The sequence below is a fragment of the Bos mutus genome, chromosome 1 (assembly GCF_027580195.1).
Source record: "Bos mutus isolate GX-2022 chromosome 1, NWIPB_WYAK_1.1, whole genome shotgun sequence".
Taxonomy (NCBI): domain Eukaryota; kingdom Metazoa; phylum Chordata; class Mammalia; order Artiodactyla; family Bovidae; genus Bos; species Bos mutus.
The window spans coordinates 125,082,552-125,099,984 of record NC_091617.1 but is presented as its reverse complement, the minus strand read 5'-3'; the positions used below and the strand labels follow the sequence as shown (position 1 = coordinate 125,099,984).

General features: G+C 37.1%; 1 protein-coding gene across 10 annotated transcripts in view; it reads left to right on the top strand.

Moving 5' to 3' along the window:
* TRPC1 (transient receptor potential cation channel subfamily C member 1) overlaps positions 1–16,352 on the top strand; it is a 61,868-nt gene extending 45,516 nt beyond the window's left edge. For 4 of the 10 annotated variants that reach the window (XM_070374941.1, XM_070374945.1, XM_070374947.1 and 1 more), the window contains 5 exons: positions 248–391; positions 7,864–8,075; positions 12,662–12,863; positions 13,163–13,357; positions 14,381–16,319. In XM_070374941.1, the coding sequence (XP_070231042.1) occupies positions 248–391; positions 7,864–8,075; positions 12,662–12,863; positions 13,163–13,357; positions 14,381–14,608 (981 nt within the window). In that variant the 3' untranslated portion in view covers positions 14,609–16,319. Of the gene's footprint in view, positions 1–247; positions 392–7,863; positions 8,076–12,661; positions 12,864–13,162; positions 13,358–14,380 lie in introns of all 10 variants that reach the window. The other 6 variants (XM_070374926.1, XM_070374923.1, XM_005888759.3 and 3 more) reach the window with 6 other exon arrangements.
* Positions 16,353–17,433: the final 1,081 nt, after the last annotated feature.

Sequence of the window (17,433 nt, the reverse complement as noted above, 5' to 3'; positions counted from 1 at the left end):
CGTCTTTTAAAGCCTGAGAATTTCTGAGAAAAGCTCTTCATGGAACACAATATTGCTACACATGTGTAGAAATTATCTATTTATTTAAAACAATGTTATTTCTATTAAAAGAGAAGTTTATGAAACATAAATGGAGTTCTGCCATAAGGAGACACAATATGGTTTTCTTTAAACGGTCAGAGTATTTGTTTTTATTTTCCTAAGTTGAGAGAGCCACTTACCTTTGGCTTTTTCCTCCTAATCTTAGTTTCATGATTTTGCGGATCGGAAGGACTGGGATGCGTTCCACCCTACACTGGTGGCAGAGGGACTTTTTGCATTTGCCAACGTTCTGAGTTATCTTCGTCTCTTTTTTATGTATACAACAAGCTCTATCTTGGGTCCATTACAGGTAAGCAGTTACAGTTTCTTAAAGAATATTTGTTAAAGCTACTACACCTTTTTCTTGTCCACTGGAATATTGTTTTTCATGATGTCAAAACTAAATTTTGCTTTTGAAAATAATTAACAGTTGAAAAGTAACAGCGTGTTCATCTGCTTTGTTTCTGGCTGAATGACAATCCTTTGCTTTTAGGTATCCAGAGTTTTATTAAGTTGTGGTCCATTGTCCCTCTTTCCCAAGTCCACAAACATGGATGTATTTGAAATAAATACTTCAGACAGTAGAGGGACATAAAAATTTGCTTTTTACCAAGATGAACTTCACATTTAGAGTTTTAAGTGACAAATATAAGGGAAATATTGTGCAGAGTTCATACTTTATGATGGTTTTGAAAATAAGTTATATTTCATAAAATACTCCCTCACATTACTTAATAACTATTAAACATAATAAGTTAGAAGAGGGCATATTTAATTTCTTTAGGATTTATTTATTTTGGCTGTGCTAGATGCACACTTCCTGTGCAGGTGCAGACTTCCTGTGGTTGTGGTGAGCGGGGGCTACTCTCTAGTTGCAGAAGTGTGGTCCTCTCACTGTGGTGGTTTCCCTGGTTGTAGAACACAGTCTCTAGGCATACCGTCTCAGTCGTTGCGGCTCGCAGGCTTGGTAGCTGCAGCTCCTGGGCTCCAGAGCATAGGCCCAGTTGTTGTGTTCAGGCTTAGTCGCTCCTTGGCATGTGGGATCTTCCTGGAGCAGGGATTGAAGCCGTGTCCCCTGCATTGGCAGGCAGATTCTTAATCACTGGACCATGAAGGAAGCCCAGAAAATAACATATTTAGAGCTAAAAATTTCATAGTTTACGTAGTCTAGCTTTACACTTTATGGTACTTTTACAGTTAAGGAAATCAAGCTTTTATTTATTCAAAGTAATATGATTATTATTGAGAGAGTCCAGGGATAAATTCTGAGTCTCTTTACACTAAAGAAAGGACTCAGACTTGGTTGCATGTACCCCGTAGATTTTAGTAGTTGGTTGTTCTTGAAAGGTGGGGTCAACTCTGCTTGTGACCAGCTCTACATAATACTCTGTTATTTTATAAGTCTGGATATCTGAGCAATATTCAATCTTTCTTAAGTCAAAATTTACCAACAATTTAGATTCTTTTTTATATTTTTAAAGAAGATATTTTAAATAAAATGCATAATTACCTTCTCCAACAGAGATATGAAAACAAAATATGTAGGAAAAACCCAATTTGATTTGATTTGACTTGTGCTGTCATCCTTCACAGTGTTTCCTGAAATGTGGCTCCCTCAAGCCAAGTCCTGTGAGATGCTCTGACTGAAATAAGTTTGGGACACACTGCATTCCATATAACCTCTTTCGGGAATTCACAGTACACATGATGACGTTAAAGCCTATGAGAAAGAAGTAACGAAACTTGTTTAACCTTGTTCAAACTATCATCGCCTAAATTAACATCATACCCATTTTTCATGAAACATGCTCAGGTCTCTTTTTTTTCTCCAAAACATGATTTATGAAGTACTGGTTTAGTTTGTCTATTATTTAAATGTTATTTCGGTTTAATTTTGCCGCTAGTATCTTGTATAAATGTTTTAGCCAGGAGTCAGCAGTGTTTTACACGCACATTGTTTGTTTCTTAGCTAAAACCTAGTGGTGTCACCAGGTTTCTATACTGGAAACTGCTTTATAGATTTTTACGAGGGGTTAAATAGGAGAAAGTATATTAGTATTTCTTGGTAAATTATTTGTTTCTTTTTCTGATAACAGTTGAGTCAGGTCTTCCTGACTTAATCTCTTCCCAAAAGAACTGCAGATGTGTGTACAAATACTGCATAAATGGATATTTGTCTTTTCAACTGTGGTGTGTATTTTTCCTCCTCCAGCAGAGTACTTTATATTGTTCAAATAGCCACAGAATTAACAAATAATTAAAGTCAAGCTAACAAATATTTATTTTGTTCCTGTTTTTTTAAAAAGGTCTATAAGTTAATCATAATATATATTAAAAGGTTACGATCTAGTCCAGCAAATGAGTTTTTAAAAATTATCTCGAGACTTCCCTGGTGATCCAGCGGTTAAGACACCCTGTTCCCATTGCAGGGGGTGTGGGTTTGATCCCTTTCAAGGAACTTGATCCCACATGTTGTGGGGTGTGGCCAAAAAATAAATAATAAAAATTATCTTTATTAAGGTATCATTTTCCATACAGTAAAATGCACCCATCCTAACTGGATAGTTTGATAAGTTTTGCAAATGTATAAACTTGTTTAGAGTATGACTGCTGCTCAAGGTTGCAGGCTCCCTGCTCCAAGTCATTATATCAAGTCTGCATTCAGCAGGGAAAAGGGGAAAGGCAGAAAGCATGAGCCTGCTGTCTTTCTTTTTTTCAATAAGAGGACAGTTATTTTCCCTCGAGGCCCACCAGATACTTTCACTTATAACTCATTGGCCAGAATAGGGTCACATGGCTATTTGTGTCTCTGAAGAGATGAGTACTTTTTTAATTGAGCATGCTGTGCCGTGTCATGCTGTACTAAGTTGCTTCTGTCGTGACTGACTCTTTGCAACCCTGTGGACTGTAGCCCACTAGGCTCCTCTGTCTATAGGTTTTTCTAGGCAAGAACAGTGGAGTGGGTTGCCCTCCTCCAAGGGGTCTCCCGACCCAGGGATCGAATCTGTGTCTCTTATGTCTCCTGCATTGGCAGGTGGGTTCTTTACCACTAGTGCCACCTGGGAAGCCCTTAATTGAACATATTGCCCCTGAGAAACTAAGGTCTAGTTAGTCAGAAAGAGGATGAAAAATAGAAATTGAATAGGAATCCGTGGAGTCCTATCTTCAGGTGTTTATTTTTAAAATTTCTCCAATGAAGACATTTGTTTTCCAGACTAGTCTTATTAACATGACAGACTTGTATAACATATTAGTAAGAAAGAAGTCTAAATCATTTTGTGCAAAAGATTTGTAAAACATTTTTTTCTGTTTTGTTAATCATAAGCCAGGAACTCACTTAAAATAGATTGACCCAGTTGTGAGGAAAATTGACAGTAAGTTAACTACTTTAGCTAAAGTGTAACTTTTTTCTTTACATACATAACCTGCTATATCAGATACTGTTTTTATGTGATTCCTGCAGTTGTCTGTTAAATTTATCTCCATAAATAACTAACATTATTTAACATAAATCACTAACATTTTGTCCTTCCAAATTTTTGTAGATTTAGAAGCTGACAGACTTTTATTATAACTGATTATATAGTAGTAGTCTAGTTCTCTCCCTTAGTTAGAATGACCATGATTTATTATTCTTATAGAGACACTTTGGAGAATGAAAAGATGTTTTTCATTACTAAGTTGGGACGACAGCTCTGAACTGGAGCTATAGCAGGCAAATCAAGGTCATAGAATTATCCTGTATGGGACATATAAAATGATCCTGATTCAGCAGTGATTGACTCTTAGAAGAGACAAACATAAATATTGGTATAAAGTGAAAAATATAGAGATTACATACAAAGGACTTGGGAGCATGACTGAGGGGGTGCTTAGAGAGAGTCAGGAAGCTTGAGTTGTAATTTCTCTGTGTATTTTGTATATTAACCCCTTATCAGATACATTGTTTGCAAATATCTTCTCCCATTCAGTGTGCTGGCTTTTAATTTTGTTGATGGTTTCCCCTGCTGTGCAAAAGGTTTTAAGTTTCAGTAGGTTCCATTTATTTTTGTTTTTGCCTCCCTTGCCATTCGACATATCCAAAGATGTATTGCTAAGACCAGTGACAAAAAGCATACAGTGACAAAAAGCACACTTGTGTTTTCTTATAGGAGTTTTATGGCTTCAGGTTTTTGTATATGGTGTGAAAAACGTAGTCCACTTTGATTATTTTGACAGATATAAAGGACGTTTTGGGCATGAATAGCTTGATTAGATTGGAGAAGGCAATGGCACCCCACTCCAATACTCTTACCTGGAAAATCCCTATGGACAGAGGAGCTTAGTGGGCTGCAGTCCATGGGATCACGAGGAGTCGGACATGACTGAGCGACTTCACTTTCACTTTTCACTTTCATGCATTGGAGAAGGAAATGGCAACCCACTCCAGTGTTCTTGCCTGGAGAATCCCAGGGATGGGGGAGCCTGGTGGGCTGCCGTCTATGGGGTCGCACAGAGTCGGACACGACTGAAGTGACTTAGCAGCAGCAGCAGCAGCTTGATTAGATAGAACTTTTCTACAAATAATTATGGGTTTGTCTCAAGAAAGATTTGGAAGAATGACTAGAAGTTATTTTTTTAATTCTTGTCAACAACTTTTTAAATTTAACACATGATATGCACCCTAATGATATCAACTCTTTCCTCTATCAGGCATTTAGCATATGTCTGCTATTCTACATAGTGCTCTGTACATGAGGCTTTTTCTTATGTTAAATTATTTCATAAGGATGTCTTGGCTTCCTAGGTGGCTCAGTGGTAAAGAACCCGCCTGCCAATGCAGGAGACACAAGAGACTTGGGTTTGATCCCTGGGTCGGGAAGATTCCCCTGGAATAGGAAATGACAACCCACTCCAGTATTCTGCCTGGAAAACCCCATGGACAGAGGAGCCTGGTGGGCTGCAGTCCATGGGGTCACAAAGAGTTGGACACGACTGAGTGACAGAGCACACATAAGGATGTCTTGGGCTTCCCTGGTGGCTCAGATGGTAAAGAGTCTGCCTGTAATGCATAAGACCCAGGTTCAGTCCCTGGGTTGGGAGGATCCCCTGGAGAAGGAAATGGCTACCCACTGCAGTGTTCTTGCTTGGAGAATTCCATGGACAAAAGAGCCTTGGTGGGCTCCTAGATAATACATCTTAAAAGTAGTATTAACCTATTAAAAGATAGGATTCTCATGGTGCCTCGGTATTTGTATATAAAAGGATGTATTAATTTTCAGTCACAAAAAAAGAATATGTTCATCACATTCATAGCTTTAGTGTTCTCCTTTTTCCTTCTATTATCGTAGTAGTTTTCTTTAATTTCCATTTTTCTGATTACTAGGAAAATATTTTTCTGTGTATACTATTGTATAAATTTCAATATTAATTTTTAAATTACTATGTTTTTTACTACTTACTGTTCACATTTCTCAAGTAAAACTGCTAAGTAGTTTTAAATAAATAAAATAAATATTTAAGGAAGCATGATTGTTATTTTTACAAATAAGCCTTGTAATATTTCTCAGACTAAAATTAGTTTACTACTTTTCATGTTTGCCTTTCACATATTCAAGCTAATGTCCACGTCAGTGATATCCACTGTAGGTAATTTTGGTTCTTCCATCTTATACAAGGATTAATATCATGTTTTTAAAAAACAAGTCATGAAGTTTGTGGTGTTCTTATCAATTATTGCTCATCTTGATAGTGAAATTGAATTACACTTGTCTTTAAAACTTAGTAATATTAAATGAAGAATTTTACTTTCGGACTTAATTTTTGAAATTACCTTTAAGCTCTCAGTGTCTAAATTTTCTTCAAATTTAGTCTTTTCTATCATTATCTAAAGCAGTTATTGTATTCTTAACCGTCACACATTATTAGGTTCTCTACTAACATGACATGGCTTTATTCTAAGCACTTATAATCTGAATAAATGATTTCTTTCCAAAATGACATACTAAAGCTATCCTTGATGAAGAGAGAAATGGATTTCTTCTCTTTCTCACACAGTTTGAGCTTTCCAATTCTAAAAGCTCTCTGTTTCTTCCGTCAGAATTTTGCAAGAGGGCCAAGTGAGGGAAGCATGAGATTTTGAAAACTAGCACATGCTGATCAAATGCACAGACATCAGGCCTGGTGGACCTCTCCACTCCAAGTTGCCTGAAACACTAGCTTGTGCTGTGCCTGAAAATTTTAGCACCTCTTCTACTTAATTAGCTGGCTCCCTTTAGTAGGCTGGAGGGGCTTGGCCACTTGCCTGCTCCTACTGTTTGTAACATTGGCAACTGGCATATGCTATGTTGGCAGGCTTGAGGCAGTTCAGAATTTTATTTGAAGTTGGATTAACAAACTATATAAATTTGACCTGGTTACATTTGAGGAAGGATTATTTCTAAACACTAAGTTTTTTTTATCTTAAAAAATGCATATAGCAAAGAAGATTCAAAGGAGTGTAAAGTGAGAAAGTCTGCCTTCCACACCGCTAGTCCTATAGGTAGGCACTGTTAATGGTTTCTTGTGTAAACTTTCAGGAATTTCCTGTGCATATCAAACTTTATCTATATGAAAAAATATATTTGATCTATTCTTTAAAAAATAGCTGTTATAATACTATCATGTACCTTGCTTTTTTTGACGTAATATTTTCTAGGTACCTTTCTACGTCACCACATTGAACTCCATTCTTTGTAACAACAGCTTTAGAATGTTCTAATTTTTGCTACAATGCTCCACTGAAAATCCTTGTATGTAATGCATCTTTGTGTACTTCCTATGGGCTAAATTCCTAGGCATAGAATTTCAGGGTCAAAAGCTTATGTTAAATTAGTCTCCAAATTTGTATGGAATTTATGAAAAGCACCTATTCCCCAGATTTTGAAAGAGTATTGAAGGAGAATGAAATTAGGCTTGTATAAAGCTTCCAGATGCGCTGCTGCTAAGTTGCTTCAGTCGTGTCCGACTCTGTGCAACCCCATAGACGGCAGCCCAACAGGCTTCCACATCCCTGGGATTCTCCAGGCAAGAACACTGGAGTGGGTTGCCATTTCCTTCTCCAGTGCATGAAAGTGAAAAGTGAAAGTGAAGTCACTCGGTCATGACCGACTCTTGGCAGCCTTATGGACTGTAGCCTACCAGGATCCTCTGACCATGGGATTTTCCAGGCAAGAGTACTGGAGTGGGGTGCCATTGCCAGATGCGCTACACATATCTAAATTACAAAAGATACTCACATACAAATATTAGACCCTCTCATTTGACTTAACTCATATACTTTTTTCTTAATAGACCTCAAATGAAAATTCATCACCCTGGCAACAGAGATTAGGTCAGTCCTCAAGGAGGAAATGCTGTTCTTTAAGAAGTGGTTTAGAATTGGTTACAGAATTTGAAAACTTAATGTCAAAATGGTTTTGTATTTGTAAACTTTATGAAACTATAAATGTAAGCATTTATTTCCCTTTAGGTTTTAGCAAGAAATTTTCCTTTCATCACTTGCAAATTAGGCCTTTTCTTCCATTTCCATGCCTTTTCCTCTGCCTTCATAGCAAGACTATCTTCTGCAGACTCGGTCCAGATTCAAGAAATGTACCATCTAACACTCACAGTGCTGGCATGATCAGAATGGCTTTTTGTCTGGTAACTGGGTTTTTGATGTTTAAAAGTGCCAAATATCTCACAGGGGAAAAAGAGGAATAGCCTTGTGGATCATATATTTTCTTGCCTGGTCATTTAGTTTTTCATATTTTTGTTTTCCAGATGATTTTAATGAACACCTATGTAATATTTCCACAGATTTCAATGGGACAGATGTTACAAGATTTTGGAAAATTTCTTGGAATGTTTCTTCTTGTTTTGTTTTCTTTCACAATTGGGCTGACACAACTGTATGATAAAGGCTACACTCCCAAAGAACAGAAGGACTGTGTAGGCATATTCTGTGAACAGCAAAGCAATGACACCTTCCATTCGTGAGTGTCTTTTAAATTTTTAGTAAACATATTTCTTTCTGCCCTGTTACGTGTGAATTCATACCTATAGAACTAGAACTTCATATTTTCTTTAAGATACGCCTTTTGAATAAGGAATACTTACTTGTCATGAATCATTTGATACTCATCAACAACAAACACCTTCAATATGCCAGACACTGTTCTAAGTGCTAAAGAAATGAAGTATCAGTGAACAGAAGCTACTCTCATGGAGTTTATTTCCTGGTGAGGTGATACAGGCAGTAAAAATAAGAATAAGCCATGAAATTAAAAGACACTTGCTCCTTGGAAGAAAAGCTATGACAAACCTAGATAGCATATTACAAAGCAGAGACATTACTTTGCCGACAGTGGTCTGTCTAGTCAAAGCTATGGTTTTTCCAGTAGTCACGTATGGATGTGAGAGTTGGACCATTAAGAAAGCTGAATGCTGAAAAGTTGATTTTTGAACTGTGGTGTTGGAGAAGACTCTTGAGAGTCCCTTGGACTGCAAGGAAATCCAATCAGTCCATCCTAAAGGAAATCAGTCCTGAATATTCACTAGAAGGACTGATGCTGAAGCAGAAGCTGCAGTATTGGCCACCTGATGGGAAGAGCTGACTCATTGGAGAAAGATTGGGAAAGACTGAAGGCAAAAGGAGAAAGAGGCAGCAGAAGATGAGATGTTTAGGTAGCATTACCGACTCAATGGACATGAGTTTGAGCAAACTTAGGGAGATAGTGGACAGGGAAGCCAGATGTGCTCAGCTCATGGGGTCGCAAAGAGTCGGACATGAACTGAACTGATATTATACAATATTGATAAGGACCAATAGCCCAAGAAAGCTTGGGCCAAGGAGGATTTTTGTATAAGAGGGTGTGTAGCTTTAGTTAGATAGGAGGTTAGGGAAGCCCTCACAAAAGATGACATTCAAGTAAAGCTATGAAGCTGGTGAAGGATCAAGTCATGAAGAAGAATCTGGAGGAAGAGAGCTGGCAGATAAGGGAATGGCAAAGGCAAACGCCCTGAGATGAGAGCGTAACTAGCATGCTCAAGGAAAAGCCAGAAGTCTAGATGGTATGTAGTGAATCAGAGGAAGAGTTGTAGATTGACTCAGGAAGGTAATGCGGAATTGAGCTTCCCTGGTAGCTCAGACAGTAGAGAATCTTCCTGCAATGGAGGAGACCTGGGTTCAGTCCCTGGGTCGGGAATATCCCCTGGAGAAGGGAAGGCAACCCACTCCAGTATTCTTGCCTGAAGAATCCCATGGGCAGAGGAGCCTGGCAGGCTATAGTCCATGGGGTCAAAACTCACGACTCAGCTCATGACTGAGTTGCTCATAACTGAGCAACTAATACTTAAATTTTCAATGGGGAATAAAGCAGATCAAGATGGGAGAATAAGAGGACATGGAGCTCACCTCCTTCCACAAACATATCAAAAATGCATCTACATGTGGAATAATTCTCAGTGAAAGCCAGCTAGAAATGGGCAGAAGGACTCCAATACAACCAAGGCTGTAAGAAAGGTACACAGGTAATTGGGTAGGATGAGAAGGTGATTGATGAGGACCTGTACTCCTACGGGGGGATTCAAAGGAAAAGGGAGATTACACAGGTGGACACTTACCCTGGGGAGTGAGTGGGTCAAGTCACAGACTCTCCTAGTCTGGGTTTTATGCATAGGAGACAAGCTGCCTTAGCTGGTTGTTTGGAGAATCCCTGGGACACATAGAAAGACTGGAGAAGCCTGGACTCCAACTCATGAGGAGTGCAGGTGCTGGCTTGCCCCTGGCTAGGGCAGAGGGAGGTCTGCCCAAGTGGCTGCCAGGTTTCCTCTGACCAGCTCACTGCTCTCCCCAGCCTGAACTGAGTGAATACCCCAGCGCTGCTCATTCTACCTCACAGCGTGTCCCTGGATCTAGGGCATCAGGACCTGGGAAAAGACTCTTGAGACACAGAGGCAACTCAGTCCTGGAGTGTAGCCCAGGGGAGGAGGTAGTCGCTGTTGTTGCAGCTTACTCCAGGGGCACTCTGGAAGCAATCCATAGTTTTGACAGCAGCATAGCTGCTGGGTTTCCTGTGACCACCTTGCTGTGTGCCCAAATCCAATCTGAGTGAATGCTCTGGCCCCACTCGCTCCACACCACAGTGCCGCACTCAGTGGCCATGACCAGGGAAGAAACACAACCACTGGCCGCATCTGAACGGAGCCATGGACACTTAAGACAGGTAGCGCATGGGACTCTGTAAGTACACGAGCCCCACTTGCTTCAGCACTTCCCTCCTTTGGGGCAAAGATCCTGGTGTGGGGGGGAGAAAAAACACACACACTTAAAAGGAGCAGATCCAGCTCCAGATTGACTCTCAGGGCTTCTACTCCAGCAGCTTGGGAGTAGATCTCACCCCTGACCACAGGGCGGTGATGGCCACTGAGCAGAGAGATGTCCCTTCTCACACCCTGCATGGGCTCTAGACCTTCCATCTCCAGCCATTCCCCCCACCAAGGTGAGAGCTGCCAGCACATCCTGAGGAGAGACTGGTGTCTTGCATCAAATCCAGCCATCCCACCAAATCCTATGGGGACACCCATAAGAACACCTCTTCAAGACCACAGTAGGCAACTGTTCCATCTAAATTCATAGAGGCAGAGAAAGTTAAGTAAAATGAAAAGGCAGAGGAACTACTCTTTCTTGAGAAAGAGAAAAACCTTGAAAAGATAATGAAACAGAAATAATTAACCAGATAAAGAATTCAAATCATTGGTAATAAAAATCCTAACTAAATTAGTTTACATCAAGAGAACATACCTAAACAAAGATCATTTTAGCAAGGAACTAGAAAATATAAAAAAATACTCTAAGCAATTCAGTATGTACACCTATGGTTAATTCATGTTTATGTATGACAGAAATCAAACCAATATTGTAAAACATCAATCAATTATAAATATTAAAACAAAGATAGGCAATTCAATATCTGAAATAAAAAAACACTAAATAGCAGACTGTGTGACACAGAAGAACTCATAAGTGGTTTAGAAGATGGAATAATGGAAATTACCCAATCAGAACAGCAGAAAGGAAGACAAAGGGAAAAAAAGTAAAAGCAGTCCACTAGATTTCTAGGATAACATTAAGCAAATAAGCATTCACATAATAGTTCTAGAAGGAGACAGCGAGAAAGGGATTGAAAATGTATTTGAAGACACTACGCCAGAAACTTTCTCAAACCTGAAGAAGGAAACTGATATCCAGGTACAGGAAGCACAGAGGGTCCCAAGAAAGAGGAAACCAAACAGACCCACATCAAGACATATCATAAGTGACGTAGCAAAAGTTAGAATTCCAAAGGCATCAAGAGAAAAAGAGGCATATACAAGGGAACTGCATAAGGTTATCAGCTGATTTCTCTGCAGAAACTGCAGATAGGGAGAGTCATGATTTATTCAGTGCTGAGAGGGAAAAACCTGTAACTTAGGATACTCTACCCAGCAAGATCATCATTTAGAATAGTAAGATAACAAAGCATCAAAAACTAAAAGAATTCATCAATATGGAACCTACCCTAAAAGAAATGTTGAAGGGTCTTCTCTAAATGGAAAAGAAATAAGAATCTATAGGAAAGGGAAAATCCCACTAGGAAAGGCAGGTATAGAGTAAGGATTGAAGATCACTTTAAAAAGTGATAGATTAAAAGAAAAAATATAAAAGCAACTATAAATACAGTAAACAGTTGAGAGATAATCATGAAGATGTAAAATATGACATCAAAAACTGTGGGTGAGTGGGTACAAAAAGTGTAGATCTTTTAGAATGTGTTTGAACTTAAATGACTGTCAGTTTAAAACAAGTAGATATAGGCCAATGTATATGAGCCCTATGGTAAAGGACCATCAATAGATGAATGGATTAAGAAAATGGGGTGTGTACACACACACACACACACACACACACACACACACACACATACACTGGAGTGTTACTCAACCATAAAAATGAAATTCTGCCATTTGCAACAATGTGCATGGACCTGGGTAATACTATGTTTAGTGAAATAAGTCAGAGACAAATACTATATAATGTATTGTGGCATCTAAAACATGATACAAATGAATGCATATGCTGAACAGGATAGAGATTCACAGACATAGAAAACAAACCTATGGTTACCAAAGGGGAGAAGAAGGTGGGGTTAATCAACTATACTTCAAAGAAAAAAAGGAAGGGGAAAAAGGAAAGGTAATAGGATCACATAGGACCTTGTTGGCTCTTGTATGGACTTTGGGCATTGGAGCTCGAGAGCCATTTGAAGTTTTTGAATAAAGAAGTGGCACGGTCCTCTTAAGTATTAATAGGATCATAGGCTGCTGTGTTGTGAAAGAACAGTAGTAAGAGATTAAACAGAAATGGTTTGTCTTCCTTTTGAGTTTGTTTCCTTGTTTATAGTATCTGTGATGCTGGGTCCATCCTTAGTTATTTTACAAAATATCTATTCTTTATGTAATGTTGTATTAATAAATTCTTTATCTTTGCTAAATAGCGTCTTAGAATGCCTTTCAAATAGAAATATAATTGTCTTGACAGGTTCATCGGCACTTGCTTTGCTTTGTTCTGGTATATTTTCTCCTTAGCACATGTGGCAATCTTTGTCACAAGATTTAGCTACGGAGAAGAATTACAGTCCTTCGTCGGAGCTGTTATTGTTGGGACATACAACGTTGTGGTTGTGATAGTACTTACCAAGCTGCTGGTGGCAATGCTTCATAAAAGTTTTCAGTTGATAGCAGTAAGTATTCATTCTTATAAAATGTTTATATTCTCTTCAGGTCATACCAAATGTATATAGTAGGTAAGACAACCAAAGATTTAAAAGAATTAAGAATTAGTATCTTTTAAAAATTAAATGTAAATCGTTTTAAAATGTAAATAATGTATATTAATTGCAAGTCTGGAACAAAATTTTCACCTCCAAGGTGTGGAAACATTTGAACAGTTTTAAGCAGTGCATACCAGTCCCACCATGTATGTACGTGTGTATGCATGCCTAATCATATCCTGTGTTAGTTTTTCGTTTGCCTCTTATAGAATCATGAAGACAAAGAATGGAAGTTTGCACGAGCAAAATTGTGGCTTAGCTACTTTGATGACAAATGTACATTACCCCCACCTTTCAACATCATTCCTTCGCCAAAGACTATCTGCTATATGATTAGTAGCCTGAGTAAGTGGATTTGCTCTCATACATCAAAAGGCAAGGTTAAACGGCAGAACAGCTTGAAGGTAAGAAGTTAGATGTTTGAACTGCAACATGATAATTTTAATAATTCGTAATTTCAGATGTTTCCTAAAGCATAAATATACAGAGTCCTAAGGGCTAAGATTTATGCTGTTTTATACTAATTTGTTGTAGTCATAAAGGAATTAGCAAAACCGCTTAAGAAAACAGGGGCTAATCCTGTATCCCTAATGCATGGCATAGAACCTATCATAAAGTACGGCTTCAATAAATATTTACTGAAAATGCAAGAGAGGTGTGATTTTTTTTTCATGAATTCTCATCTCACAGTTTTAGAACAAGGAAAATATTCAAGATATCTAGCCTGTCAGCATAAATAAAGAGTGACTCCCAGAGTGAACTCATATTTTTTTCATTCTTTTTGAAAGTTGTTTAATATATGAATAATTCAATCCATGTTGCTATAAACCAGAAGTTGGCAAACCTTTTCTGTAAAAGACCAGATAATTAATATTTTAGATTTTGTGGGCCATGACAAAATTACAGATTTTATGTGGGTAGTAATATAACAAGAGAGAAAACAAATTTCCATAAAACTTTTATTGATGAAATTAAAAATAAAACAATAATTGAGTAATACTTGTTTATATATAATATAGGTCCATTAATGAAAAGAGTGGAATTCTATTTTGGAATAACCCATTTTGTTTAATCGGGGTTCAAAGTTAGTTTTCCCCATCATCAAGTTAGTTACACATGTTCATCCATAAAAGCCACTCTTCGCTCATAGGCCGTCAGATATAAGAAGTGGGCCATATTTGGCCTGTGGGTCGTAAGTTTGCTAATCCCTACTATAAACTAAGGATTTTAAACTAAGATAAGCATACAGGTAAGTGAGTAAAACAAATATGCAGGGCATATTTATTTGAAACATGTTGAATATTAAAAAATATCATCTAATAAAGCATTACAAATATATATTTGTATCTGTAAACTTTTTTAAAAATTCACCTCATTTAAGTATTTTCTTACATACGTTATTAGTATCGTATCACTTTGTTTTGAAGGAATGGAGAAACTTGAAGCAAAAGAGAGATGAAAACTACCAGAAAGTGATGTGCTGTCTGGTGCATCGCTACTTGACTTCCATGAGACAGAAGATGCAAAGCACAGATCAGGCCACTGTGGAAAATCTAAACGAACTGCGCCAGGATCTGTCAAAGTTCCGAAATGAAATAAGGGATTTACTTGGCTTTCGGACTTCAAAATATGCTATGTTTTATCCAAGAAATTAGCCATTTTCTAAATCGTGTAGAGAATAATTTTCAATATTATAAATCTAAAAGACTGCATTTGCATAACTTACAATTAAGTTAATAAGATATATATTGAAATAAAGAATTATGTAAAAGCCATTCTTTGAAATATTTATAGCATAAATATATGTTATGTAAAGTATGTATATAGGATTAGTTTTTTTAAAACCTGTCAGTGGCTTTTTGCAGGAGTAAAACAGATTGAGTAGATAGATTCTGTTAGCATGCTATTTAGTTTTCTTGTTTAAATAGTGCTTAATTTTTTCCTTTCTGCTTAAGAAGTGCAGTTAGAACTGTCTTAACTATTGCCAGAAGGTTTTGTAAAAATGAAGATCAGCAAAGGTGGACTGATCTTTCATGTGACACACTTGAGATACAGAAGTCACGTTTTTAAAAATCTTTGTTTTAGGAGTTTACATATAGTTCAGTATTGTTGTTTCAAAATATAGGTTTGCCTAAAACAGTATTCTGTTTTGTTCTTTTGTTATAATCTTAAGCAGCAAAGATAAAGCTCTAATGAATATTTGAATCTATTTATGGGTCTATACATTAAATTCACTTCAATGAATTTGTTATTGTAATATATTTACTTTTACATGGTTGTAATCACTTTATATCTTTAATTTTTCTTTTTTTCACTTAATAGTATTTTATATATACATTTTCATTTATTGATAGTCCACATATTTAAATTTTTATAGAATTATATAGCTTTTGAAAAATATAGTTAGTAGACTTTCATTTTATAGCTATGGAGTATTTGATTATGTTTATAAGTTTGCACAACTGCTTCTGTGAAATTAGGTATTTATTGGCTTTTATTTTTTTTATTATCACAGTAGTGATGTAATTTTTTTTCAAGTTGGAGTGAATGTTCCTAGTTATAAAGCTAACTCAAAATAAGGACTTAGAAGATAATTCTTTAGCATGTTTGGTCACAGCCTGTTTTGTTTTTGTAAACATTGAAAGACCTTTTAATGTAAGGATTTGTCATATTTTTGAACTAAGGTTCTTGATCTTGTCTCCCAAAGAATTCCCCAAGATTTAGCAGAGCTGCTATAAAAGTGACTTCATGCTTACTTGTTGCTCATTCTTTATGCTTAGAATAAAAAGCATTGACTTTTTAAATAGAATAAAATATATATTTAAATTTTTTCCTGTGTTCATATAAGGGATATAGATAACATTTTTCATAGGGTACTGCTTATATATTCTTGCAGCATTTCCAGTTAAGACGTTATTATATATATACAATTATCTTCTTAACTGAATGTCTGATGGTCTTAAGGCCACAGGGTGCGGGTAGCCCTTGGTCTGTAAGTACCACCAATCCAGGGATCATGTTGAAATAGTATTGTGTTTCGTCTGCTTTTTACTTTTTATTTTTTAATTTCTAAATTGTAAGTGTTCCCTCTTTTGGGCCAATTCTTATAAAAATGTTTATTGTAAAGTTATATATTTTGTCTATGATGGGATTATGCACTTCCCAATTGGGATTTTACATCAGGGTTTTTAGTCATTCTAAAAAATATCTAATTATTAAATCAAAATATTTATAGAGTGCCTACTGTATGCATGAGTTACTTATGAGGTATATTTTGAATGACAGCATATTGTAAGAAAAAAGGTAAATAAAACTTGACATTAGATTATAAATTGGCAGAGTCTGTTCATTATATTATTATATACTTTGAGATATAATTCACATATCATAAAATTCTCTCTTTTAAAGTGCACGGGTCCCTGATTTTTTTTTTTAATTATGGCAACAAAGTTCTAAAATTCAAAGTGTAACATCAGACCCTTATATATCCCTTCCTCCCTGTGGTGGCAATTACGTTTAACTCTTGTAGCTATTCCTTCTTATGTTTGTAAATACAATATTTTGAAATGATATGTCTATACAAACACCCTGTATATGAGTATTTATTGCAACTTTATTCAAGATCCCAAGTTGAAAACAACTGAATGCCCTTAAGCTGGTGAATGGATAAGTAAATCATACATCCATACAGTGGATATCTTCTCAGCAATAAAAAGGCATTGTATGAGCCAGAGTTCAGCCAGAGAAGCAGAACTACTAAGATATTTGCAGGCACACCTGTATGTGTGAGTGATTTGTTCACAGGGATTTGACATCACACAATTATTGGATTGGATAAGTAGTCTCCAGCTCTGTTTTTGTATCTAATTCTGGAGCTTGAAGTTCATAGGGTAGGCTGTTGGGAGAGGAAGACAGATGTCAAAGTAGAGGAAACACAGACAAGCTAGAACCCATGAGGATGGACTGAGACCCATGTCACTTGTCACTGTCTCCAGCCTTGATGATGTGGGTATCCTGTGGGAGAAGTTACCCTTTGGCACATTGATGAACACACTTGGCCCAGGAATCAGAGAAACTGAAGGACAGTCCAAGGAAAAGTGAAACAGTTATAGTCCTGGCTGCTGCCCCTCACCAACCAGTTGATCCAGGAGATAAGTTTCAACATGTGTCAACTATGAAAGGGCCTGGAAAAAAATCCCAAATGCTTGCTGCTCCACTTCTGCCCTCCAAATTTCACACTGAAATGTGTCTTGGGGCCCACCCTACTTGTTGGCATACAATGGAGAGAATTCTGGGAAACATAATTCAGCCTGCTCAAGTTGACACAGAAACAAACTGTTGATATATGCAGTAACATAGATGATTCTTAGAAGTACTATGCCACCTAAGGAAGCTTGTCACAAAAGGCTACAGGCTGAGATTCCATGAGTATGACATCTTAGAAAAGACAAAACTATATTATGGGTTACCAGGATCTGGT